Source organism: Lontra canadensis, unplaced genomic scaffold (genome assembly GCF_010015895.1).
Source record: "Lontra canadensis isolate GAN:19392208 unplaced genomic scaffold, GSC_riverotter_1.0 scaffold3, whole genome shotgun sequence".
Lineage (NCBI taxonomy): Eukaryota > Metazoa > Chordata > Mammalia > Carnivora > Mustelidae > Lontra > Lontra canadensis.
In genome coordinates this window covers 2,053,672-2,081,412 of record NW_022630997.1, presented here as the reverse complement: position 1 = coordinate 2,081,412, position 27,741 = coordinate 2,053,672, and the positions used below count along the sequence as shown (strand labels likewise).

Below are 27,741 nucleotides of genomic sequence, written 5' to 3'. Positions count from 1 at the left end.
AGAACTCCTATTTTAACTTCTGATAAACATGAACTTCATCTTACGCAATCTTACTGAAAACTGCAACCACAACCGAAAAGGTCCTATAAACCTATTCTAGGTGTCAGTCAAGGGATTCACATTCTGATCTTACATTTTTAAGTCCCCTTAAGAGGCCTAGACCTGGAGTAAAGTAAACATAATATTCTGAAGCACAATGAGATGCCATAAAATAAAATCAGCTCAAAACATCCAACTGCCTGGATACCTAATGTAGGTTTTTTGTTTTGCTTCTTAGTTTTAAAATATTTTAATATCTCAGATTAGTGTATATTCATAAAACAATGTTCAGTTATTTTCAATAATAGCTGCTTATTAAACAACTGAATTTCAGCTCAAGGGCAATGCTTCTATAATAATCATGGAAATAATTAACTGCCATAAAACAGAAAAAACACAGCGGAAAATATAGCCAGTCTCAATAAGAAAAGAAGACAAAATCTGGAAGGGTTACTCTAGAGCTTAAACAGGCTTATTTAAATACTATGATACAAGTGCTCCTGCTCACTTTATGCTGCAGAAACCAATCGTGTTTGCTAGATCACCATGACCTTTGCCAGTACGTGTGCACAGACCACCACTCTGAAGTTCTCCTTTTGTGCTGAAAAACATTCAAGTCCCTTGTTCGGTCATTACAGAATATTGCAAGGCGATGCATGTGCAAACTCTTCCTGAGGAATTCTTCTTGTGTGCAAATTTGCAACCCGACAGAAAGCACGGCGTCTGTAGCCAGGGGAGTGGCAGCTCTATGAGGCTGGGGCACCAGAGATGCACACAGCAGGAACGCCACGGGCGCCCACCCTCCTGCCCGTTCACTTACCGCTGTTTCCCTCCTATACCCCAAAGAAAGGGAGAGGAACTGCCTCAATCTTGTAAAAGGGACAGGAAAAAAAAAAGTAACTTTCCCACAAAATTTAGTAACGCACAACTCATGCATCCAGGTTTGTGTTTCTTCTAAATCTACCTAAGTACTACTAGATTAAGAGTCACACTCTACGAGGTTTGGCTTTCCACCCCACAGAAAACAAAGCAGTAGCTCTTGTCAGGTGAGGGTACAGATGGGACCACAGAGACCAGGAGAGGACACTGCTACTGAAGCCTAAGGCCAACTCTAAAAGTAAGTATCGTCTCTCAAAACCATCATCATTTACTTTGACAGGTCATTATTCCAAGGTGACCGAGCTGGCTTTCTTTCGGAGAGTCTGGTTTCAGGCTGCACACATACATGAGTCGGGCTCGCCGAATCAACTACGTGTAGCCTAATGAGACAATCAATGTACAATTTTCTGTCCTCAGTGATTTGGGCCCCAAAAAAGCCAGGACTTAACTGGGGTGGAAAAACTAGATACTGTACTGGCAAGAAGAATACAAGTAAACATGAGAGGAAAATACTTTCTGGCTGACCATGCTTAGTCAATACAAAATGGAGGGCAAATCTTATTTCCTCTCATGTTGCAAACTCGGAATTTTGCTAAGAAACCCAATTAAATAAGCAAGGTCAATTTCTACTTAAAGAAATAGGGTTTTCACCCTGCAATGTGCCTCAAGGGGTCAAGATAACGAGTAGCAACCAGGTCACATGCACTAGGAAGATGAGTATTTTCTTTCTCCAGTGTCTTCCATTCATGGATTTGTAGTACCAAGCCCTGGCCCACTGTGAGCTGCAGTCGCTGTGCAAATATTCGAAGAAACTAAATTTTGCAAACTTTGCCCACTTTTTGTTAACACATACATAATAATAATAATAAAAAGACAATATAAAATATTTCTCCATTAACTTAATAATGCAAAAGCATCCAAAGATTTTAATGCCAATTCACATCATAATACAATGCTTTTATAGAGAAAGTTCCATTGTTGACCAAAGAATACTCTCCCAGAAAAAGCATTTGGGGACATTATTAGGATAATGAAGAATTCATCCACATTTAAAGAAACACCCCAATTTTATTCCTTTCAGAAGTATTATTAAAACCACTCAGGAGAGACGTCAGTCGCAGGTGTTACATTTATAAGCCCGCAGCAAGCATGCCATGGCAAAAAGTAAAATTTGGACTTCATGATAGAATGGAGTTCTTCCTCGACACCACAATGTTACTGGGGTACCAAATCAACCTGCACAGGGCACAGTGAGAGCCTGTGTTTATTCTTACAGTAATTCAGTGTTTACCAATACAATCTAAGATGCTCACAGAGTTAAACGGTCCAGTTCAAAGTCCTCTGCAAAATCCACCAACTCTCGTTGATAAGTACTTAGAAAACCTGACAATCTTTACATTTACTTCTCAGATCAGTAATTTTACCAATAGAGGATTTCTATCAGATGACTTCCTTGCTCCTATCATCACACTTCAAACTCTCCCATCCAGCCTGCTCCCGAGAAAAGACAGACTGAATTGACAAAGGCAACTCTACGAGAAACCTGACAATCAGAATTGTGACACTATCCCTGATACATCTTGTTTTGCCCCAAGTTCTCTGAAGAGGTAAACAGTAGCATGACACAGCCAGAGTCGAGAATACGCTCAATTTAGAATCAAGCAAAACTGAGAAGAAAAATATTTTCACCTGCCACATCTATATTTCTTTGCCTTCCAGAAACACCTAGAATAGGCTTTCGAGTCTTTTGTAAGAACCTAAACAGCACTGTGGGTGTAGGGAAAAAAAAAAATGTAGCTGTGTCACAGCTGGAAGGAAGCTTGAAACAGCAATGCTACTTCTCTAGTATACTTGAATGTAATGCTAAAAAAGATGCAGACGGCAAACTTTGTTTTTCAAGGTACCTATCTCACCCATTTAAAATGAAATGGATCCAGAAGCCCACACCATTTATTATATTTGGACTGGATAACCGTATCTGCTTCCTAGGGCATCGCAGTAACTAGCTGTTACCACTGGAAATTTCTCCACGATACTAAAAAGGGAGCTTTAGTGCTGAAGTCCAGCACACTCCTACACTAGCATTATGCCAGTACTCCAGCAGCTGGTGAAATCATGGGAAGTGACAGAGGGAATGGATATGTTCTACAGAGTTGGTCCCCAACATTAACATGAATGTGCCACAGTGAGGCAGGGGGAGATCCGACCAGTGAGCAACACGCTTCTACTTCCCCACTCATTAAGCATCCTGCTACAAAGTCACACCTGACACCTTAGTGGGGGAGTCTGTGATACCATAAACCTTTCACGAAGCATTTGTGAGTTGAACACCATGGTCACAGGGTCACAGAGTTGCAAAGTGCACAAAGCTCAAGGCACAGAGTAGAAAAAAGTGGTGAACTGGTGAGGGGGAAAGTTATGGCAGAAGCCAAGTTAACGGTTTCCTTTAATGAGACTTTCTAATGCTAAACGAAGACCAACTCTTTTAAAAGGGGTTGTTTTTCTGGCAATGGGCGAAAAGCACTGCACTGTAATGATCTGCTCGATTTTAAAGCAAAAGAGATTCTGATGTGCAAAGCCAACGTGCCAAGTGCCAAGTCCACAAATGAACAAAACAAGTGCTTTAAAAAAAAAAAAAAAGATTCTCTGTTCTTCTATTTTTGGAGGAAGCTGCTGATGTCGGCTGCTGGATTTCCCTTAGCAATGGTCGCTTTTCAAGATGCTTGTTCCTCACAGGATCTGTAGGTAAACTCATTAAAAGATTGTCCCATTTCAAAATCATCCCCAAGTCTAGCAGCAACTGTTTTTTGTTTTTGTTAGTTTTTTTGTTTTTTTTAAAATTACAAACCAAAGTAAGAAGTCCAACATCCTCTTCCAAGAACAACTTTGCGACAGAGCTCCTGAGTGTCTGCAGGCCCCCGCTGTGCTCCGAATACAGTCTCTGCAGCTCCAGTGTGTCCTCTTTTCGGGAAGGAAAGTACATTCAATACATTCACTATCTGTACCCTCTGGAACTTGCACACGCTGACGAGCTGTCTAGAAAAGAAACATTGCAACGGAAAGAAGTATGAATAGCAGATAGCATCTGATAATGGTAAGAATCTATTTAATACGTAATTCTCAACCCTCTTGCAATCTCCAAAAGGAGATTAAAAAAAAAAAAAAAACAAAAAAACAAAAAAAAACCAAGCTGACTGAAGTGAAAGGGGCTGTGCGATCAGGGACTGAGGCGAGGCCGTCATCCCATTCTAGGAGAGACTCCAGAATCTGGGAGGCCCCTGACAGCTGCTGGAAACCACGGCCACCAACGAGACTCAACAGTTGGCCTTGACCACACAGAGTGCCTCGTGGAGAACACCATTCCATTAGATTCCCCGCACCGCCCCCACCAGGAGCTGCCTGGCATAACGAGACAGTCAGAAAAGGTAAGAACGTTGTTACTTACTATAAGCCAACTCATCCCCAGCTCTCTTCCGGGACTGGTCACCTCTGGGGATAAGAAAAGAAGAAGGAATCAACAGAACACATAGACATCTTCATACACCAAAAGAGGAGAAATGAAGGGACAGAACCCGTAACAGAAGGGAAGCAGGTATTTCAATTCTAACAACACAGCTTAAAACAGATATTAAACCTGAATATTCTTAGCTAAAAGGTGCTGCCTTTTATTTTTTATTTTTTAAAAGATTGTATTTGTTTATCTGACAGAGAGAGACAGCGAGAGAGGGAACACAAGCAGGGGGATAGGGAGAAGCAGGTTTCCTGCTGAGCAGGGACCCTGGGATCATGACCTGACCCAAAGTCAGAGGCTTAATGACCGGGCCAGCCAGGCACCCCAGGCACTCCCTTTTAAATACAGAAAGCTATTAAATGGAGGAAGGGTTAGCCATAAAAATGGCTTACACTGGGTTCTAGGAATAGGTTCAGACTAAAAATGTCTTTGAAGATAAACCTGGATTCTGCTACCAACATAGTCAGTGACCTGGCTTATACTAGGACAAACTTCAAATATGAATCCAAAATGTTCCCTCAAAACACACCCCCCTTTTTAAGTAGGCTCCACATCCCACGGGGAGCCCAACATGGGGCTTGAACTCATGACCCTGAGATCAAGAGTTGGATCCTCCATCTTCTAAGCCACCCAGGCAACCCTCCCCCGCCCCACCCCGCTGCAGAAAGCCTTACTGTAAAACCAAACACTGCTTAAGGCTTACGTGAAAAATCTAAGAACTTTTATTTTTAAGATTTTTATTTATTTATTTGAGAAGAGTGAGAGTTGAGAGATCACAGAGGGACAAGGAGCAGCAGACTCCCCACTGAGCAGGGAGCCCAATGCAGAGCTCGATCCCAGGACCCTGAGATCATGACCTGAGCTGAAGGCAGCCACTTCAATGACTGAGCCACCCAGGTGCCACCCCCCCAATCTCAGAATCTTAATGTATACGAATACCCTTCCCACAGGTGGAAGAACACGAACCTTCACATGTATTAAGCAGTTCATCTCCTCCACCTATAGAAGTTCTAGTTCCACTTTACAAATAAGGAAATAGAAGTCCTGACTAGGTCCTGTGCTGCCTATAAATCCTAGTTTTGTCTTTCCAGTTTCTCAGACAATAATCCAGACAAATAACTAAACTGCTCAAGTAATGAGTAAGAACAACGGATTTGCTAGCTTTCTCTTGCTTGGTCCCTCAGTACCATCTACACAGTTCATCTCCTCTTTCCCAAAACACTTTTGGCTCTACCCAGCACTGTCCTTGGCCACTGTTTCTTCTCCATGTATATATTCTACATCGTCTAGGACGGCAATCATACCAGTCCTGTGACTTGAAATACTATCCATACGCCAATGACTCCCAGATTTCTGTCTCCAGCTCTCATTTCTTCCCTACACTTCAGACTTGTAGGTCCAACTGTCTCCTCACCACTGTCACTTGGATGACTGTTAAATACTGCCAGTTTACCATGGCCAGTGACTCCACTCCATCCCTACTCCTTCTTTAGTCTTCCTCAATAAATGGCACTACTACCCACTCAACTACTCAGACCAAAATCCGAGCTCATTCCTGATTTCTTTCTTCCTCTTCCTCTGGAGCACTCCTTAGCAAAACATAATTCAAATCAAACACTTCCCATCAACTCCATGGCTACAATCCCAACCCACGCCACTATTATCTCTCCCCTACGCAATCTGCAAGAGTCTTTATTATTAGCCCAGACCAGAGCCAGAGCAATCTTATGTAAAAGCATAAATTAGATTATTTCATGCCTCTGATTAAAACCCTTCAGTGGCTTTCCATCACAGTTAAGAATCAATTCAAATTCATTTTCGCAGTCCTGTGAGACATGGCTCTTGCCTACCTCCCCACCGTCCACTGTATGTCAGCCATGCTGGTTTTTCTTCTTCCCTGGGACATGCCAGCACTTTGGTACTTTACGTCTTCCCTGCCAGTAGCACTCGTGCCACCAGTTAGCCATGTGGCTGTCTCTTTATCACCTACGGCCTCACTGGAATGTCTGCCCCTGGGAAGGCATTTCATGTCCCAATTAGCTGGACCAGCCCTTCACACATGCCCTGGTCACTCTCACTCTTTATCCCATGCTCTGTCTCAATTTCTTCACAGCACTTTTTATTATTTGAATTAATTTGCTTACGTGTTTGTTATTTATCTCCCAACATTAGAACATAAGCTCCATAAAAACAGAAATTTGTTTACCCAGTACCTAAGAACAGTATCTAGCAAAAAATAAGTATTTGCTGAATTAACAAATCAGTGAATAATTGATAAATGGCCTCTAGAGACAGACTATGAAGATGACAGCCCAAGTGATTATTTCGTGCTTCAGAGTGATCTTCTAGATTAGCAGTTTCCCAGGACAGAAACCTCTTGCTGGGCGAGGTGAGGAGTCTCAATGACCGGGCAGGAAGAGAAGACACCAAATGGCCTCTGAGGGTTCGTCTCTAGGCTGGGCATTTAGAGAAAACCATGCACCACATTTAGCACGTATCAGCCTTAGACAGCCTACAGAGCTCGCAACACCTGTGTCCTACTGCCACTTTTTAAACACCTCCTGTTAACACTGTGCCTACAAAGCCAGTTGGTAACCTGTATTATTATCTACACTATCTTCTATGAGTACCACCACAGTAACATTCACCAAATATTCTAAATAAGTTAATGCTGATCAAAAAGGAAGACATGGGATTCTCTATCCAGAACCTCAACTTCTATACATAACCTTCATTCCCACCCCTGAAAGGTTAAATAAAAACTGAACATGCAAAAATAATAGGAGAAAAATATAGCTGTGAAAACAACAGAAGTCACAGAGAGAGAATGTAGATGTGATCTACTCAAGAGGCTGCCAAAGGCATCACCTAACGGCCGAGTCTAGAAAGCTATGGCTGCCCGCAAAACCAGACCCTTGTTACGAGATGAAAAAGTGCCAATTCCAGAGTGACCCTCTCAGCTGAAAAGATCAACAATACTCCTACAAGGTACCATTTTGTTCCAGAAATCCAAGTAACAATTACTCTGCAAAATACTTGCCTTTAAAAGCTACTTACTACAAGCTCTGAAGAGGCCCAACGGCCGGTGTGAGAGAAGGTCCCGTCTGAGGGCACGCGTGTGAGAAGTTCCCACACAAGCTCTCCTCCATCATGTAACAGACACCAACCCGCCCTCTCCCACCCTCCAATAATCAATCCTATGACACAGATAACGGACAAAAACAAAATGCTGTTTTTAGCTTATATGTTAATTCTAGCTTACAAATAAGTCTATTTCCGTGTATCTAAAGATGCTGCACATAAACTCCAGCTCAAATGAGAAACACCCATTAACTGCAGTCGAGGATGTATTTGACAACATTCACATCATTTCAAAACACTTCGAAGACATTCTGTGCCATCTACATCAAAGTTGGGTGCTGCCTTTCAGGACCAATCCACGTAAACAGAATACAGTCCTAAATGAAAAAATAGTTCACAAAGCTGAACAGCAATCATGTGACTAATTAGGAATAAACCATAAAATGACTGCTCAATCAGAACAGCCAGTAACAGAATTCTTGTTAAATAGCCCGTATTATATTCTCAAGGTTTTCTGCACCCATGGACACCATTTTTTCCAAAACAATCCTAGTCAAATAATGGTCAAAGGCAGCATTGAGTCCGGCAGGGCAGAATGTGGAAGGCCCATACACAAGAGCTGGAAGCATAGACAGACTTGCTCTCAACTGCTAAGTATAGAACGTGTGCCCATCCTTTCCAACAGGTCTGGGCCAGCTCAGCAGTGGATTGCAGGAAGTCCGAGAATGTCAGGTTAGGCAGGACCTACAATGTGCAAAGTACCCAACAGGATAATCTGTTCCCATATTAATGTATATAGTATGTTGTTAATTCTAGAAATGGCCCCATCTGGTTTGTACAACAAAACAGGTTAATCGCATCACCTCTTGGAATACAAACTTTAAATGCAGCCCTGCACCCCGGTGTCTTCTTTCAGTTCCAAAATAAGGGTTAGGAAAATATCTCTGGATATGTTTACATAGTTCTACACACTGTTGTGGAAGGTGAGTTCAAGGTGTTCAGAGAAATCCACAAGAGCTACCTTCATCCATTGCTTCATAGAAATGAAATTTTTCAGAAGCCTGTTTATTTTTTAAAGGCATCAATAAACTCACCCCTAAAATTAAAAGCAACCATTTAAATAAAAACATTAACAAAAGCACAGATGTCAATATTATGGTAAGCCTAGAGGAAACAATAAAAGGTAGACTCAGATTATTTTGTATTTACTTAAGAAAAAACTTTTAACTGTAATTCAAAACCCATAACCCATAAAGATATAACCTGATAAAATTACACAAAAATAAAAAACTTCTGCATGACTTAAAATAAAACAAAAAAACACCATAAGCAAAGTCATAGACAAATCGCGAAAACTAACAGACTTTTATCTCAGGCAGAGAGTCAATCTCTTCGATATAGAAACAGCTCCTAGAATTCAAGGGAAAAAGGCTAACGAACAGAAAAGTGAGCAAAGGGCACAAACAGGCCATATATAGGAAAAGAAATACAAACCTGATAATATTCTCAGCTTCATTCTTAGTAAGAGAAATGCAAATTAAAACAATCTGAATAATTATTTTTCACCTGCCAGACCAGTGAAAATCCAAAGCCATGAGGAAGAGACCATGAAGAAGAGGAACTTTTCAAACTGTGCTGGTGGATATGCAAAATGGCACAAACCCCCTATGAAGGGCAATTTGGTGATATTAATCAAAGTTACAACTACATTTACTCTTGGCCCAGCAATCCCACTTATGGGAATTTACTCTCCAGATAAACCGGCAACAGGTACATAATTAATGCATGTACAAGTGTACTCATCACGGCATTCTCTGTCACAGCAAGACTGGAAGTAAGTCCAGTTGCCATCCACAAGGGACTGGTTACACAAGTTCTATCTACACAACAGAAGGGATAAGAAAGGAGTAAAAGTAAGAATACATGTTGTGTTTGCCTGTATCTGTATATTAAAAGAAGCACTGAAAGGAATCATAAGGAACTAATAAAACAGTCACCTAAAGGGGTAGGAATAGACGGGGGGAGACAAGCAGGAGTAAAGCTTCTCAATGTGTACTTCCTGTATCGTTCTGACTTTTGAAGCACATGAATATAGTAGCTCTTCAAAAATGAGTAAGCAAAATTACTATGGCATGAACCTGTTTAACAGGCTCATTCTCTATATGAAAATAATACCACTATTAGAGATATGGTAATTAATGTCAGAAAACACCTGACCACTGGACTTGAGGGAGAAAAATTACCTGCCAACATTCCAGCATTTTCTATGGCCTTGCCTTCCCTTAACTTGACCTACCTACACAGCTTCCGGGAGCCTTTCCGGGAGCCTTTCCTGTGCGAGCTGCCAGTGAGTGAGCCAATGACCCCTGAATTACTCAGTGCCCCCGCACCCACAGGAATACAGATGGCACAGGACGAAATGGGAATAAAGAGCAATGCCTAAGGCTGCAAAAAACAGATTTTCTGCTTTCTTTCCTAACCTGTGCTGAGACCAGAGACAGTAAAAACGATCTTGGTCAAGACTGGTAATCTGAGATTTAGCTTGGCCTCAGAAACTATAAAAGAGGAATGTCCATCCCCAGCCCTAGTCAGATAAGTGAGTCAAAATTCAACCTACTATTTGTGATCACAACTATACCTCAGGGAGGAACCGAGGTGTCTAACTTTCCATAACTTTCTTCCTTTAATGTCAGGAATTCAAATAAGAGAAGATATATTAAAGTGCTGAGTAAAAAGTAAGGATCATGAAAATGTAAGGCCTTACTGTACCCGTCAATGATCTGGTGATGCAACTTGGGTATTTTTCCACAGAATACTCTATTTTGGTTGAAAATATGCACTTTTCAAGACTTTCTGGGTTATAGCTAGGATCCTGAATTGCAAATTTCAGAAAAATCAGCCACATGTGTATATCAAAACCAAGCAAGGCAAATTTTCTGGACACATATAAAGAAATACCCTATTTTTTTAAGAAGAAACAAGCAGATTTTAGAGCAAAAGCAAAAATAAGAAAACTAGAATCGAAAAGCCGCTTTACTGGTTTAGTCACAAACTAGTCATTTACTAGTTTAGTCATAGAAGTACATTATAAGTAATCATAACATCTCACCAATGCTGAGAACAGTGGAGAAGGTCACAACTGGAAGAGCCCTTCTAGGCCTCCCAGCCTCACTGATCCCCCAGAGAGAGCTCCTTTCTTCCAAATCCATGTTTAGTGAAGGGCAGTTTCCATAAACTCAAATCCCAGCTTCACCATTTCCAGAGACCGGCAGCTAACCTCTCCCCCAGCAGCATCACCCTGACTACTTGGTGGCTGTTTCCCATTTTAAGAACTCTGGCCTCCCTCCCCTGCCAAACCAAAGTGGCCAAAGGAAATGGACATATTTGGTTAAAAAAGAAAAAAAAAGAAACTTGCCTCGTAAAACCATTCTGTATAAGTTCTCTTTGAAGTTTCTGATCTTCAGCAGCATATTCAGAAAGTTCAGATTCCACCGCCGGAGGGAGAATGTTTGGAATAAATTTAGAAAACAGAGTTGGAGCCATCTGAACCCACTCTGTGAAGGAAGGAAAAGATCCATTAAAGAAATCATAAAGACGAATTACATGAAAAAAGGAAAGCTTTCTTTGTTCACAGAAAGAATATATGTTATTAAACCAAACTTAAAGTGGGGAAAAAAGCAATGCAACCCCATTCTGACAAGGAATCTACAAACAGGTTAAATCTCCTTTCTAAAAAGAATTAACAGTACAAAGAAAGCAGATATTTTTACATTTTGCTGATAAATGAACACTCTCTTCCCTTTATCTGTGAACACTAAATATAAACAACATCCACCTGTAACAAGGGCATGCTAAAACCAGCACTCCGCCTTCCTTGTTGCTGGTCCTAATTTAGCACTGTTACCCTTTCAGATCCTTTTAAAGGCTGCCCTTTCAAATTTTCCCTTTGGAAAACATCTTCGCTGTATAGATCAAAAAACCATAAAATGTCAATCTGGGTTTAATCCAGTAAACTCACTTTAAAAACTGTAATCTGAGTAAATAATTCGAAATCTGGGGGTGGGGGGGAACATGTTTGATGCTGTGCAGTGCTGGGTCAATGGTAAGTAAAAAATGTCCAACAGGAGAACAGTTAAGTTAGACATGACCAAAACAAAACAACAACAACAAAAAAACAAATATCACAAAAAACAATCCACTCTTCCCTTGTATAAACTCATGGCAAAATGTTCTCAACAGTGTCCCTCCTTCTAGCTCAACTCAAATATACCTTCAGAGTCTCAATACGGCCCCCAGGAGAACCACTGATCCATGAGTGAGAGGCGATGGGAGCCACACTGATCTGCCATTTTATGGAACTCCAGGCAATCATTAAAATAAAGATGAAGAAATCAAAGAAAAGAGTGTGTATTAAACGAAAAAGTGCAGGATGGGACAGCTGGCACTGTGCCTAAACTAAGCTTCTAAAGATCAGATGGAAACACACCAAAAATTTTAATAGTCGTAAGAACCTACAAAGATTAGGGCTCAGGAATTTAGTTTAAGTTCAAATGCATTCATCATACAAAGATCAGCACTTGAGAACCAGTGCAATGAACACAACTTCTACACTTGAAATCAACTTTTAAAGTATTTTAACCTTAATCTGTCAGGTGAATAAAACTACTTTAACAAACTAGGAACACAATGGGTACTGGCAAGGCATGTAAATATCAAAATATGTTTAACAGAATCTCAGAAAATGCCTAGGGCAGCAAAAGGTTAGTCGCTGATAAAATTCTCCTTTTCAAAAGGACAACTCTCAAATACAGAATTCTCCTCACAAGTAGTATGAATCCTATTACAAGAGCTCAAACCCGGATAAAAATATTCCTATGAATTTTTCTACACGTAGTGATTGGTTTTATTCTGCAATACTGTTATTTACGATAAAAGCCAGAGCTGATAAAGCTGCCTACTTGGGAGACAGAATTTAGAAATTTGTTATACTGCACTTGGATGTCTTCCAAAATAAAAGAAAATCATTCATAACCTAGCACTAAAAGAAAAATTCATGAGCCATTTTTATCACATCTAGTAAAATAAACATAAAAGTGTCAAACTACAAACATCAGTTCATAGGACATATGTAATAAAATGTTTTTGCTACTTTATAGAAGTAATTACTGAGAATAACTTGTTTATGAAGTTATGAGGAACAGAGTTTAAGACCTGATGAAAATTTAAGGTAACATGACATCTAGATATTCTAGAAGACTAACTGCTTAAAGTAGCCTGGGAAAGAAGGTATTTCTGACATCACAGTCTACCTACAATACCACAGTTTTTAAGTGGTTTCCATTTCAGCAAGCTAAATTCTGACATATTTTTAAGCAAACAATCAAGCCATCAATTAATTAAAATAACTACTGGACTTAACTGGATAGTAATAAAAACAGCTAATGTTATTAGCTATGTTTAAGTACTATGTTAAGCTCTTTAGATAATGTTTTATTTCATTTAATCCTAAAATGACAAAAGAATTCCACAAAAATAGTACTGTCAAGAAAGCATCCCTTATGTTTCTAGGTGGTAGCACAATGTTCTACCCTGAGAACTTTTACAATCTCTCTACTACAGATTTTTTAAAAATTTGCTATACGGGGCGCCTGGGTGGCTCAGTGGGTTAAAGCCTCTGTCTTCGGCTCAGGTCATGATCTCAGGGTCCTGGGATCAAGCCCTGCATCAGGCTCTCTGCTCAGCAGGAAGCCTGCTTCCCCCCCACCCCGCCTGCCTCTCTGCCTACTTGTGATCTCTCTCTCTCTGTGTCAAATAAATAAATAAAATCTTTTTAAAAAAATTTGCTATACAACTGTATGATAATTTTGACATTCTGGCTTACAAACAGGAAGATATATACAAAACATCTTGGAATTCCTTTAAATTCAGTAGCTTTTTTATAAGATAGATACATTGAGATAATTTATAAACCATGCCTTTGAATATAGTGCTCTTTGACATTTGGTTCTGCTTTTCTCAGTATTTCTTTCTTCACAATAAACTTATGAAATGACTGTAATTTTACCAACACTTCTAGATTCCCTGCAAGTTACAATGGGCCTAGGAAGATGAGAGTTGTGGATGTGTATGTCGATGCATATCTATAGTGGGGGGGGTACAAGTAAAGGAGAAACTCCACAACAAAAAAGACAGAGATTAATACTGGACCTGAGAATCAATTTTGTCCAAAATGTCTGCTACCAATTAGTTCTTGTATTTCCTAAACTAGCTGGTTTTCATCAGGACAGAAGGAATTCCAAGGGAGTCCTGAGTTTACATTTCACAATGATGACTGCAGTATCTACTCAGTTTTTGTTTTTGTTTTTGTTTTTTGCTATAACAAATCCAAACACCATTAGGCCTCAAAAAACACAGAGACAAACTCTGCCCTTTGGACAAGGCTGGAGCTGTCACACACAAACAAACAAGTCTAACCCAAAAGAAATGTGGCTGTTTACCTGGCCTGAGAGTGTACAGGCCTTTCACAATATTCGCCATAGTTGAAGGTGTGACCTGAAATGGTGTTGACTGGGCTTCTAAAAGTAAAGCTGAAAGAAGAGAAAATGGGTTATAAAAATGATAGAACATGTCAAGTTTCTCTATTATTATTTCTCCCAAAACTAAAGTAAAACAAGTGCAAGAAAAACAGCCCCAGAGGACAAACCAAGTCTATAAGTTAAAGATTTTTTTTTTAATCCAACACAGTAGAGCTCAATCTAACAAGTAAATATGTGCAGGTCTGTTAAAACACTAATGGAGATGATTCAATTCATGGAGGTTCTGAAAATAAGCTTTCCAAAAGCAGTAGTATTCATGGTACTTAGCGAGTGCACTGAAAGTGCTTCCCATTAAGTTCATGAGTCAGAAGATTTACATTTGGAAAATAAAATGTTCTCTAACTCCCCAACCATTCCTCCTTCCCCAAATCACCATATTAGAGGCTCTTGGGATTTTTCTGAAAGACACATTATTGGTAATTTTAGTAACTGTGATCGGAGTCAGAAACTCACATTCCCAAACACTAGAGCGGCACGTACTTTTTCCTTACTGAACATACAGGCAAGAGATCGCCTGGCTCATCCTCCCTTTGCTAACTCTCACAACCACATGACCCCAACTGACCACGCCAAGTCAGCTTTCTTTTAGGTTACCTTCTCCAACAAAGATTTTATTAGAACATTTTTAAATAAGTAAGAAAATTCTTCTAGATAATACCATTAATAGATACAAATGTATTCCATTATTTTAGTGGATACAACAGATACCAATGATTCCAAACAGCTCATTTTTAAATTTCTCTCTCAAAGACCGCCTGTAATTTAGTACCCCCAAAACCCACAAGACTTGGCATAATTTTATTCTAAGCCAGGCTTGTAAAGCTATATAGGCTATGCCTTTTCAAAAATGAAAGCGCCTCCTCACTTGGCCAGCAATGATTTTACAGTTTTTAAACATACAATGCAAGTTACGTTTGAATTTATATAATGAAGGACAGAGGTGCACCATTCCAGTGGATCCTTCGGATTCTCTCTCTCAGCAATAGACAGTGATAACTCTGAACGCCACAGGTAAGTTTTAAGGATGACAAATGTTAAGCACCGCAGAAAATCACGTTTCAGGATATAATGTTCAAAAACTGCAATTCTAAATTTTAGGTTCTGGGAGTCTCTTCAACTCAAGGTTATCTCTAATTTCAACATGTGCCCCACATGCAGGCTCTTTTTCTATTCATTCATTTCCCTACTTTTTGACAATCGTTTTGGCCTTCATAAGTCTTATTCCCACTAACTCTTCACATTCAATCACACATTAATTATGTAGTCAAATATATATATTTGTAAATGAAGAAATGATACATTCACAGATTAAATTATATATAAAATACATAAAAATTTATCTGGGATGAATTAATGAAAAGAATTGCATTCAACAACGATTACAGAGTTAAGAAGGTGTTAAAAATTCACTAAAATCCTCTCCACCTAAATTCTTTTTAGGAGAACGGTGCTTAAGAGATTTGTTAGTTGGTCTCCTCTTTTAAGGAAAAAGAAGGGCAACTAGGGGGAGGGGCAGCAGCTTGAGACTGGGAAGAAAATATTTCTTGAGTATTTAACAAGTGCTAGGTATTTTATAAGTTTAATTCTTTTAAACTTTATTTAGGATTTACTTTCTTACAAGCTTAACTATCAACTACTTTAAAAATAAGGAAACTGAGGCTAAGAACAAAACAAAATAAAGAACACTGCATAATTTACCCAAAGTCACAGAGCTACCAAGTGGCAGAGAGGTCTAAGAACCTGCGTCTCACTCTGAATTCTGTATTCTTTCTAGTTCACCATGCCACCCCTGAAATACAGATCTTATATATAACGTGTACTAATGAAGTTTTACTCTTTGTTTTCTCCCCCAAATTATGGAACTAAAAAACAAAAAAAAAAACAAGAATCCCACAACAATTCCATCATTGTTGATTTTAAGATAACAGTTTTGAAACTAGACTAGGACCTTCCTGAACTCCTAGGACTGACCTCTTTCATTATAGTTTATGACACTGAAATCTAGAGAGATGAAATACCATCCTATAAGTCTCACAGCTTCTTAACAGCGGAACTGGAGCCAGAACCAAGCTCCTCTACTCCTTCAATTATTCCTCAGAGCTACACCTTCACCTAAGGGCTTCTCTCCTTTCTTAATTTGAACAGTAATTCTTAAAGTCAAAACTAAAATTAAAAATATTCTTGACTTTTAAGAAGTTCAAACTAGGGTGCCTGGGTGGCTCAGTTGGTTAAGCGACTGCCTTCGGCTCAGGTCATGATCCTACAGTCCTGGGATAGAGCCCCTCATCAGGTTCCCTGCTTGGCAGGGAGTCTGCTTCTCCTGCTGACCTCTCTCCTCTCATGCTCTTTCTCTCTCTCTCAAATGAATAAATAAAATCTTAAAAAAAAAAAGAAATTCAAACTACATGAGTCTGAATTAAAGGCAGAACTTAAGAACAACTGATAATCATGTAAATTTTTAAAGCCCTCTGTCAAAGTGAACTACAAATCTTTACTGCAACTCAACATATTACATTTTCTCAAGAAACTTCTACCATTAACTGGCCCATTTTGTCACATCTGCTCAGAATCAGCAATATAGAAATACTACAGATACCCTGGCTAAGGTAAAAGTATTTGTTTTCAAAGTTTAATGAAAGTAAAAATTAAATTCAAAGGAAAACAATTTTGCTACTAGACAAAGGTAGAAGCTATTTTATTTTATAAGCACATATGTTATGGAGAGATGGTAGAAAACCACCTTTATTTACAGGAGGAAGTCACGGTCTTCGTTCATGAAACAATTGTTGAAACAGGGCACCTGAGTACCAATTATTCATCTGCAGAGGGGGTATTCTTTTGGCTCTGCTGCAAAACATGGCCCCTAAATTCTTCCCTAAATTCTTCCCATGGAGAGGTACGCTCACCTGGAATCCAGGCTCTGTAACTGCCTGGCCAGCACAACACAGCAAAAGTGACATTGTGCCAATTTCCAGGCCCAGGACTTAAGAAACTGGCAGTTTCCATTTCCTGCATCTTGAGACACTCACTCTTAGAGGAAACACAAGAGAGGAAGCTACAGCCACCACAACTTGCCAGTGACAAGAGTGAGCCATCTTCAAACTCCCCAACCCCTGGGCGAATCACATCGGCCCATGCTGAGTGCAGCAGAGATGAAGAACCCCACCAAGTCCAGCCCTAACTGCAGGTTTGTGAGCACAATGAAAGACTCTATAAAAAGACTATGTTTTGGGGTAGCATAATAACTGTAATAATAAATGAAACACTAGCATTTTCAAATTTATCTAAAGCCACAGAAACTAATCAGAATTTAGAATACAGACTTTGAGTGTAGTTATTTGTTTTTTTGGAATGAGGGGCAAGTATAGGAAAATGTACAACTAGAGATGAGAAATCATTTCTTCATAACTCCGTTTTTCCAATTTAATTAATATTAAGCTTTCTATGCCTCAAATTCTCCATCTGTAACATGAAGTAATGACTACTACAATTGAGAAATAGATGTTAGTATTATAAAGTATCTAGAACATGTCCCACTACATAGTAAGAAGTGAGTGTGGTTTTTTTTAAAGTTTTGTTTTTTGTTTTTTAAAATTTTATCCATTTATTTGACAGAGACCACAAGTAGGCAGAGAGGCAGGCAGTGAGAGAGTGAGAGAGAGAGAGAGAGAGAGAGGTGGAAGCAGGCTCCCTGCTGAGCAGAGAGCCCAATGCAGGGCTCAGTCCCAGGATCCTGGGATCATGACCTAAGCCGAAGGCAGAGGCTTTAACCCACTGAGCCACCCAAGCGCCCCGAGTGTATTTTTTAAAAATCTTTTGATGACCATCCACAGAGCATTAATAAATACTTAGAGTGTCCCTTATTGTTACAGAGCCCAAACCAATGAGGCCAATGGTCACTGTCTGAATCCCTTACTCTAAGCACAATGCTTAGTAACTGCTCAATAAATATGTGATAAGCTCAGTTTTACACAATTTACAAAAGATTTGGGGAGCTTGGGTGGCTCAGTTGGTTAAATGTCCAACTCTTGATCTCAGCTCAGGTCTTGATCTTGAGGTCCTAAGTTCAAGCCCTGCACTGGGCTCCACACTGGGAGTGGAGCCTACTTTTAAAAAAAAAAAAAAAAAAGCTGGGGCACCTGGGTGGCTCAGTCAGTTAAGTGTCTGCCTTTGGCTCAGATCATGATCCCAGGATCCTGGATCAAGTCCCACATCGGGCTGCCTGCTCAGGGGGGAGTCTGCTTTTCCCTCTCCCTCTGCCTGCTGCTCCCCCTGCTTGTGCTTTCTCCCTCTCTGTCAAATAAATAAATGAAATTAAAACAAAAAAAAAAAGCTTAAGGAATTTTACACCTTACTTGGAAAAGAAAGGCATATCTACCTTTAAGTATACTTTTGAATGAAAACCAAACTATATAATGAACAAGAGGAAGATTATTACCTTTTTGGAAAAATAAAGTGCAAATTAATTGAAGGTTTAAGAGAAAAAAAAATTCATTTTTTCTCTGACTTTATGTCTTCACATCAAGAGGCCTTTATGCAGACTCTTCACAGGGTGTGATCTTATAAAATATCATGAATCTATGAAAAGCTCACACAGATTAAGAAGAGAGATCTCTCTCATCAGATCTGGAAGACTACATTCTCTTCGAGTATTTTCTTTGCATATGCCCAATAAAATTTATTTCTAAATTAATGATAAATATAAAAACATATTCACAGAGTAAAAAAGCAGTAGCATTTCTCTAAAGAATTTTAACAGGAAAGACTTCAAAATGCTATGTTCCATTTTGCAATGAAAGTAAAGACTGTCAACATCAGAGATAATACTTAAATGGTTATAAGACCTGGAATATCATAAAAGATTATATTTAAAGATGTTTATAAACATCTGTCCAACTTTAAAAAAAAGTCATGCTCCCAAGATTTTGGTCTCTGATAGAATCTGTTGGGAATATAATAATGAAACAAATATTACCTTAATCAACTGTATTATTTGAAAACTTGGCCTTTCTGGAATAAACTGGCCCAAAGTTTAACAATTTGTTCTCTTAGTTTAAACTCAAAAATAAAAAAGTTGCTGGTCAAGGTTAGAACAATTCTTCTGTAAATACTGGTAAAAGTTCACTGTGGCAGAAACTAATTATGAGTATTAGAAAAGCTAAAAATACAAACTATAAATCCAAGTATGTGCCAAAATCTAAAAAATGACTTCAATGATATACTGCATAAAACATAACTTTTAAAAGATGCTGAGACCTTACTTAGGTCGTAGGAACTTCCTAAACTCCACTTAGAGAGGTATACTTTTTTAACAAAGGTAGGATAAGACGCCACCTACTGTGAGGGGGCAGGGGGCCCAAGAATGGGGGGAGAGAAAAACTAACTGAACTTGGTGCTTTGATCTGCTTCCTTACCAATCGACATTACCAAGTTAAACCTTTTATAAATCTCACTTCATAGAAGAAAAAACTCAGGATCAGAAGCTGAAAAGCTTGCCTAAAATATAGTTAATAAATGAGTAGACTAGACAAGGGATTTTACACCAAAGAGTAAAAATCAGAAAGAATTCTGTGCTACCATTTCAAAGATACAATATTGTGCTCCTTCTAGAATTACGAGTAACAAAGTTAGGGTGAACCCCTTAAAAATATTTCCCCCGTTGTCAGGGGGGTAAAAAAGATAAGTATCAGGACAGATATAAAGGCACTGTCCCATGACCTAGCTAAGCTGCTCCCAGCTCTCCATTTTCAGTTCCTCAGGGTCTCTACAGAACTGGACTTGCAACACCACTTGCTATACGATTCAGATGTTAACAATGGCTGCACATGCCAACGCTCTCTCATCAAAAATCAAAAAGATCATCGCTCGTGTTATCTCACCCTTATAAGCTGAATTACTTACGCATTAGGCTGTAAATGTGCTTTTCGGCAACATGTTCCGTAAACAGCTTTATAAGGTCATCTTTTAGGTCTCTGTTGAGCTTGGTTTCGATGTAAAACTTATTCTGAAGAAGAAAATACATGTTTTTTAGTGCCTTAATTAGGGGGAAATGATTTGTCTAATGAGCTGAAGCACCAAAAAATAAATTATTTTAGGAAATAATTAATAAAGGTATCAATTTAAACAAAAAAACCCAACATTAAAAAACAAAAGCCCTGCTACTATTAGTTGTCTTTCTGGCATGGAGTTAAAGCACATAAAGATAAAATGTTATGAACCATACACCTCCAAAAGAACAGAGGAAGACATTCAACATTAACTATACAGAGATGTATAGACAAACAGACTACACTGTGTGACAAGCACATATGCCCTTTAAAAATACTGTACCACCACCAAAAGGAAACAACAGGAAACACTAATAAAAGGGACCCCATTTATCAATCATCTGGGGGGAGAGCAGGCAGTGGACATGCCCTGGTTGATTCCCCAACATACAATCTGCTTCACTGATTCCTCTAAGTTACTCAGCTTATGGCATTCTTAGGAACAGTCTTTGGTTCAAAGGCAGACATGTGACCCAACATAGAGCAAACAGATTGAGAGAAGCCTAGTTCGGTGCAAAATATCTTGTAACTCATTTATGACCATGAGAACAAGCTGAAACAGATGCTGTGTACATGAAGGAGACAAGAACCTGAGTTCCTGGTAACACTATAGAACCATGGGGTTCAATCAACCCCAGAGACTGCCTTATTTGCTTAGTTTTATTACAAGAGATTAAAACTTTTCCTTATTTACTTAAACCACTTTGAATCAGGTGTTCTGTTTTTTTGCAGCCAAAAGCATCATGATTAGAATGACTGGCCAAGGGGCACCTGGGTAGCTCAGTCGATTAAGCCTCTGCCTTTTGCTCAGGTCATGATCTCAGGGTCCTGGGATCAAGTCCCACATCGGGTTCCCTGCTCAGCTGGGAGCCTGCTTCTCCCTCTCCTTCTGCCTGCTGCTCCCCCTGCTTGTGCTCGCACTCTCTCTCTCTCCCTCTGAAATAAATACATAAAATCTTAAAAAAAAAAAAAAGAATGACCAGCCAAACAAGACTGAATTTGTTCATGTTAAATGTTAACTAATATATAGGTATGGAAAATAAAAACAGGAATGTTAACAAGTTGCTCACTGATTCTCCTAAACAGAAGATTATGAAAATTATAAAAATAACATGCACATGGTAACAAAATAAAACCATGCAATAAAAACCAGTCTCCCACAGCAGACCCTCTGTTGCATTCTCAAAGGCCCCATTCAACTGGGAAAACTTGTATGTTCTTTCTAAAATGCTCCTTGCAAATACATGGATGTGTGTGTGTGTTTGTGTGTGTATGCTTTTTTTCCCTAATAAAGAAAAAAACACGTTTTATGAAGAATATTACACACTGCTTTGCATTTTTCTTTTTCAACTAATGTATTTGAAGAAGATTTCTCTCTAAGCATACATACAGCTCATCACCTTTCACTGCTTATTTTTCTACTATAAATATCTTTCCACAAATTAATAGTCCCCTGCTGATAATACAGATTTCTCTCAATGTTCTGTTTTGTTCTTTCAGTAAACTGTATTTTATGGAGAAGAAATCCCTTTGAAGATCAGTATTCCACATACAGCAATCTTTATGCTACAGAATGTAGGATCAACCCAAATGTCCCATTCTCTAATAAACAAAAAGGAATTGGGATAATGATTGCTAAGGGCCCCTGCCTTCAATAGGAACACTAACATTAAGATTCTATGATTTTATGTATTTAGGAAGGAGAAGGGACTAATCAATAAAGCCCACAGAGACTAAAAATTATACTCGTGGCATAATTCTCCAAATGAAAGAGAGCACATCACCATAATGGAAGAAAATTTTATTATTCTACTTGTTTTATGGAATGACTTACTTGACATTTAGATAGCTGTCTTAACTCTTACTTTCTGAAGACGAGAAAGCTTTCTCACATATCTTTACTTTCCAAGCACAGTGTCTTCCATATGGCAGAAATAAAATAAATGCTGAGTACTGATTACTCAGTACTTCTTCCTGAATGCCTAATTGTCTATTCAGCAGTGTTATTTATGGAATTTTTATGCAATAAAAGGGTAAACAATTCTATGTCAATATAATCAAACATTACTAAAATAGATTAATTTCCATTTTTAACATAATACATAGCAAAAGATAAACAGAACATTCTTAACTTCATCTATCTGCACTTGGACCAACAGAGACATCTGGAAAGAGAAAACAGCTCTAACTTACCATATATATGAAAAGAGGCACAATGCTCTGCAATGCTCCCATATACTGTCCAAGAGCTATATTAAATCTTTCAATATAGAGATCTGGAGGGCTGGCCTGTGAGAAAGAACATTAAATGTGATTATTCTGGGAAACCAAGTTGAAGACCTTTAACCTACAACAATCTAAAATGCAGACTCAGATAAATTAAAAAAAAAAATGCAGACTCAGAAGTCCAAGTCAAAATTCATTCTTTCCAAGATTTTATGACAGAGAGAACAGGCGCTGGGGAGGGGCAGAGGGGGAGAGAGAAAGAGACAGAAGCAGATTCCCCTCTGAGTAGGAAGCCCAATGCCTGATCCCAGGACCCGGAGATCATGACCTGAGCTGAAGGCAGACACTTAACCGACGAGCCACCCAAACACACCCCAAGTCAAAATTCATATTGAAATTTACAATAAAGAAAGGGAGAAAGCTGAAGATTAAGACGTCTATCTTTGTTCCAAAATCCGCTATGCAAAACTGAGGTTTGGTTTAGCAGTCTTTAAAACCTGTGTAACTTTATACCATGTTAGCTAAAAGGCTTACTCAGTGAGTAAAAAGCTGCATTCACAAGTTGTGTTTATTAAGATAAATCAGTTTAAAAATTATCACTGAGCTATGTGGACATTTCCTATAGGAACCAAACCATATTTGAGCCTAGAATACGAAGCAAGAGAGAAAATACTCAGGGAAATGGTACAGGCATAACATACTATTAAAATAGCTATTGAATTTTTACAGTTACCTTAGGCACAGTAGTATTCTGACTTCTATACCAACTTGACTGTAAACCACTTCTATAGCTAACCAATTAGCTACGAAGAGACTTAAATGGTCCCTATATATCCTCACCTCTGGAGAGCAATCAAATAAACATAATACATGCCTGGCTTTTAACTCATTGTTATCAAAACACCAAGTCTTAAGGCCATCAAAAGAAACACTTCCTGTTTTACTGCATGTTATGGGCTAAATTATGTGTCCCCCTTCCCAAATTCACATGATGAAGCCCAAAGCAGTGTGACTGTATTTGGAGTAAGGAAGCAATGAGGCTAAATGAGGTTGTAAGAGTCAAGCCCTGATCCTTTAGGATTAAGGTCATAAAAAAAGACACCAAACAGCTCCCTCTCCCTCCCCATCTCTTCCTCTGTCTTTCCCTCTATTCTATCACACCACGTACCCACCCCCAGCATACTCAGAGGAAAGACCATGTGAGCATACAGCAGGCCCATAGCTATGGACAAGCCAGGAAGAGAATTCTCAACAGAAACCAAATCAGCTGCTACCTTAATCTTAGACCCCCCAGCCTCAAGAACAGGAGAAGTAAATTTCTGTTGTTTAAACCACCCAGAGTTTGTGGCATTTTGTTACGGCAGCCCCAGCAGACTAAGGCACTATGTTTTAGGAAAGTATATCCATCTACTGTTTCATTTTATTCTCTAAAGCTAAACTAACTAGGTATCATTTTAATACTGAAGAAACACACAAATGGGCAAGTCACTTATCTGAAAAAAAAAGAGGATAGATCCAGGTCTTCCAGCTAAGAATTCATTCCAGGGACAGAGAGTTTGAGATGGGCATGGCACAAATCATCATGCAAACAAAAGTGACTCCAACCCATGGCATTCTCATTACTTGACAACCATACCGTGGTACAGAAAGTCTTACTTTCGAACAAGGAAAACAAGGAAATGTCACACTGAAAGATTCCAGAATACTAAACAATTAAATTGTAAAACCACTTCAGCTAAGCTGTTTTTAAAATGTCCAAACGTTCCAATACTATTTTTAATATAAGATTTCATTTATTTTTTTCAGTTCTACTGAGATGTTAGAATACTGTAGTGAATGTTCCTTACTTCTAATTCATCTCCCATGATTGCACATTTAGAGATCTGGCACATACAAGGTCCTTTTTTTTTTAATTTATTTTTCTTAGTCTTCCTAATTACCTGCAAACTGAATGTTATTTCCATTCTACATACAAGGCCACTAGGGCTCAGAAAGAGTCACATATCTACAGTCCCACAGCTAATAAGCCTAAGAACTAAGACTCAAACCTTAGTCAATCTGAGTCGTCCCAGCGATTTACATTGCATCCCTCTTTTAGCAGGCTGAAAACTTTAGAAAACTTTAGCACTCTCTGCTTTCACAGCCTGTTCTTCTCACACGCAGCCCAGCAGGGCACTCCCACCACACTAACAGTCTGGTGTGCTGTTTTAGACTTTCTCGAAAATTTTCTTCCTGAATGCCTTTACCACACCCCCTGATCAGTCACTCTGGTTAACTTTTATTCACTCTTCTAGATTTGTGTCACTTCCTCCAAACTGCCGGAGACACAGGGCCCTCAGATAGAGCACCATTCGACTTCTTCATTTTTCCCACCAGGTCGCCTCTGCTACTAAACTTCAAGGCCCTAGAGGGCAAGACCTCTGTCTTGTCTTTATAACCTCCACAGCTGACCACAAACCTGCAAGAAAGCATGCAGAGATAAATGCGTTTTTCTGCAAGGACGGTCTTGCTTAAATCTAAATTTGCTTAAATCTAAATCTAACCTTGTCTTGTTTCTATCGAAAATACTTTCTTACTATCTAACAAGGTTGTATTGACATTAGGCAATGCATTTAGCCTTCTGAATTTCAATTTCCATAAATACAAAAAAGGAAAAATACTAATTGTGCTACTTCCACGATATGCCAAAAATCAAAGAAAATGATATGTGTATGCTTTGAAAAATGTCAGATGTTATAAGGGTACATGCAACTAGTGAGGGTAAGTAAACTCCCTTATGAATTAACTATCTATTTGTCTAGTACTTCAGAAAAACCTATTAATATTATTAAAGGCGTTCTTTGTTAACTAGAGAAATTGGGGAAAATGGTTCTACATTATGAGCAAACTTTTCACTATAACTACTGGGCAGAATCATATGTAATATCTTTTTCTAAACTGCTGCAAAGAACTCTGGAAATGATATTTCAGCATTCAAAGAAATAAATTTTAGAAGCATTATATGAGAAAAAGAAAATCTGAAGAGTTTTTGCATTAAAATAATTTTTCTTTTCATAAAAGGACACTTTATCTATTCAAAAGTTAAAAGTATGAACACTGATCAAAAGGCACACTTAACAGCAGAGAATAAATAAAATTGAATTCCTTAGTTATTCTTTTCAAGAATTCCCAAAGCCTCAAAGGTTATGAGTATTAAAAATCACTTTTTGTACTAAATCAAATGTCAGAACATTTATTTAGCTTTTTAGTTCCACATTTCACGCAGCACTTACTCAAAACCTTTCAAATGACATGACTATAAATTATAAGTCTTCTAAAATAAATCCAATCTCTTTACGAGGAACTAAAAATAACTGCCATTTAAAAAATAACAAATCGTCCCTCCTTAAAACTTAAGTTCAGTATACCTTAGGCCCCATGGGGGAAATTGCTACCTATTTGATTTATATTATTTCAACATGAATGTATTTGGTTTGGACATTAAATGATATCTTTTACCCGAAAATAAGCAGGTCTCATTTTCTTCTCAAAAGAAAAAAAAGGAAGGAAGGAAGGAAGGAAGGAAGGAAGGAAGGAAAGAAGGAAGGAAGGAAACGCAAGCTGCCAGAAAAATGACTATTGCTCCAACCTTGCTCTAACTTCATAACTGAGCCAGATTTCCAAAAATTTATAACATATCTCATAGGAATGCTTCAATTTCTTCTGCTTTTTTTTTAAATGAGTAATGCATTCATCTGGTTTAAAATTTAAATGCATTCGAAAGGAAATAAAGAGTTTACCTTTATTCCTTCCTCACTGAACCAACACTTAATTCGTTTATAACCTTCCAGAAGAATTAAACATCATACATGAAAATAAGTATCATATATATATATATATATCCTTTTCCACACAGATGCTAACGTAAAACCACACCAATCTGTACTTTTCCTAAGAACATATCTTGGAGACTTTTATTCTAGTGGTTCTCAAACATTTTGGTCTTAGGACCTCTTTATACCCTTAAAAATAATTGAAGATTCCAAAAAGCTTTTGTTTATCATATGGGTCATATAATATATAAATATAAAAATAGGTACTAATTTATTCTAAAATGGTATTAATGAAGTCTGCATTTTAACATTTAATGATAAAAGTTACATGTTTTATATTATAAACTAGTTATATGTAAATAACGATTTTCCCAAAAAAGGTAAGAAAAATGGCACTGTTTTCACATTCATGCAAGTCTCTTTAGCATCTGCCTTAATAGAAGCCTGCCTGATTCTCATATAGTTGGGGTATGTTGTTCTGGTTGACGTAAACGAAGAACACCTAGCCTCACACAGATACGTAGGCAGAAAAGGAAGGTGCACTTTAGTATCCTTTTTAGATAATTGTGCATGTTTTTCTTTGAAACTTGACAAGTTTCTCAAAGGTTAGTTGAAACAGAAAATCTGAAACTATCAATGAACTCTCTGTACTCTATTACATTAAAACCCATTGGTCTATCTTCTACTTTGAATGGATCTTTTAATACATACATTTTATAACATCAGAAATTGGTCATTTGTAAAATACTGAGTTGCATCTGTCTTCCACATGTTGATGCATTTCACTATACATCAAAAAGAAAAAAATTTACTTTTGTTACTATCACCACCTATTTCATCAGAAGAGTCTTTTTAAGTACTGGGAAGCCATCGAGGTCATGGTAGTAGATGCAGGCTTTCCAAATTCTAATTTTCACTTCAAAGCTCGAATTTTATCACTGGGAACAAAGACTGCCAGTTGCTTTCCTTGAAGTGACACACTTCATTTTTGAGGAAATGTTGAATACCAAAGTTAAGTTAAATAACCAGTTTGTCAGTCAGTCATTCTTTCAAATAAAAACACTGTTCTATCAGAAAAAAACCACCCCATCTAGTTTAGCTCAAAATTCACCAACCACACAAGTGCTTTTTCTTAAAACAATCTCTGTACTTTGATATGCAGCTTCCCATTTCTCTACAGAGAATATTTTAAGTATATTAAAAGTCACAATAAAATTGTGAAATAAAAAAAAATTGCTGCTTCATCTAGGATATTCTTATGCTTTCGTTTTCTAATGCAAATGTGTGGAAGTGAAGATTTGTGCAACAGCATCAATAGTTTGCCCACCACTGGCTTGGTGGGCATCAGAACAAATATCAACAACCATACCGTGGTACGGTATCAGAACCATACCATGAGAACATCAGAACAAATATCAACCCACAGAAAAGGGCAAATAACATCTTAGGAGTCCTAGAAAAAGCTTCAATTTTGCAGACCCTCTGAGAGGATTTCAGGGACCCTTGAGGTCCTCAAACCATACTTTAAGAAATCTGTTCCTCTAAGTAAA

At 38.3% G+C, this 27,741-nt stretch overlaps 1 protein-coding gene across 1 annotated transcript in view; it reads right to left on the bottom strand.

Annotated features, from left to right (window-relative positions):
• Window positions 1-3,747: 3,747 nt before the first annotated feature.
• Window positions 3,748-27,741, bottom strand: part of CACUL1 (CDK2 associated cullin domain 1) — a 62,896-nt gene continuing 38,902 nt past the window's right edge. Inside the window, exons 4-9 of the mRNA XM_032878804.1 lie at window positions 22,347-22,442; window positions 20,008-20,110; window positions 14,008-14,097; window positions 10,926-11,064; window positions 4,364-4,407; window positions 3,748-3,954 (exon numbers count right to left, since the gene is read on the bottom strand). Of these exons, the coding sequence (XP_032734695.1) occupies window positions 3,914-3,954; window positions 4,364-4,407; window positions 10,926-11,064; window positions 14,008-14,097; window positions 20,008-20,110; window positions 22,347-22,442 (513 nt within the window). The 3' untranslated portion in view covers window positions 3,748-3,913. The remainder of the gene's footprint in view (window positions 3,955-4,363; window positions 4,408-10,925; window positions 11,065-14,007; window positions 14,098-20,007; window positions 20,111-22,346; window positions 22,443-27,741) is intronic.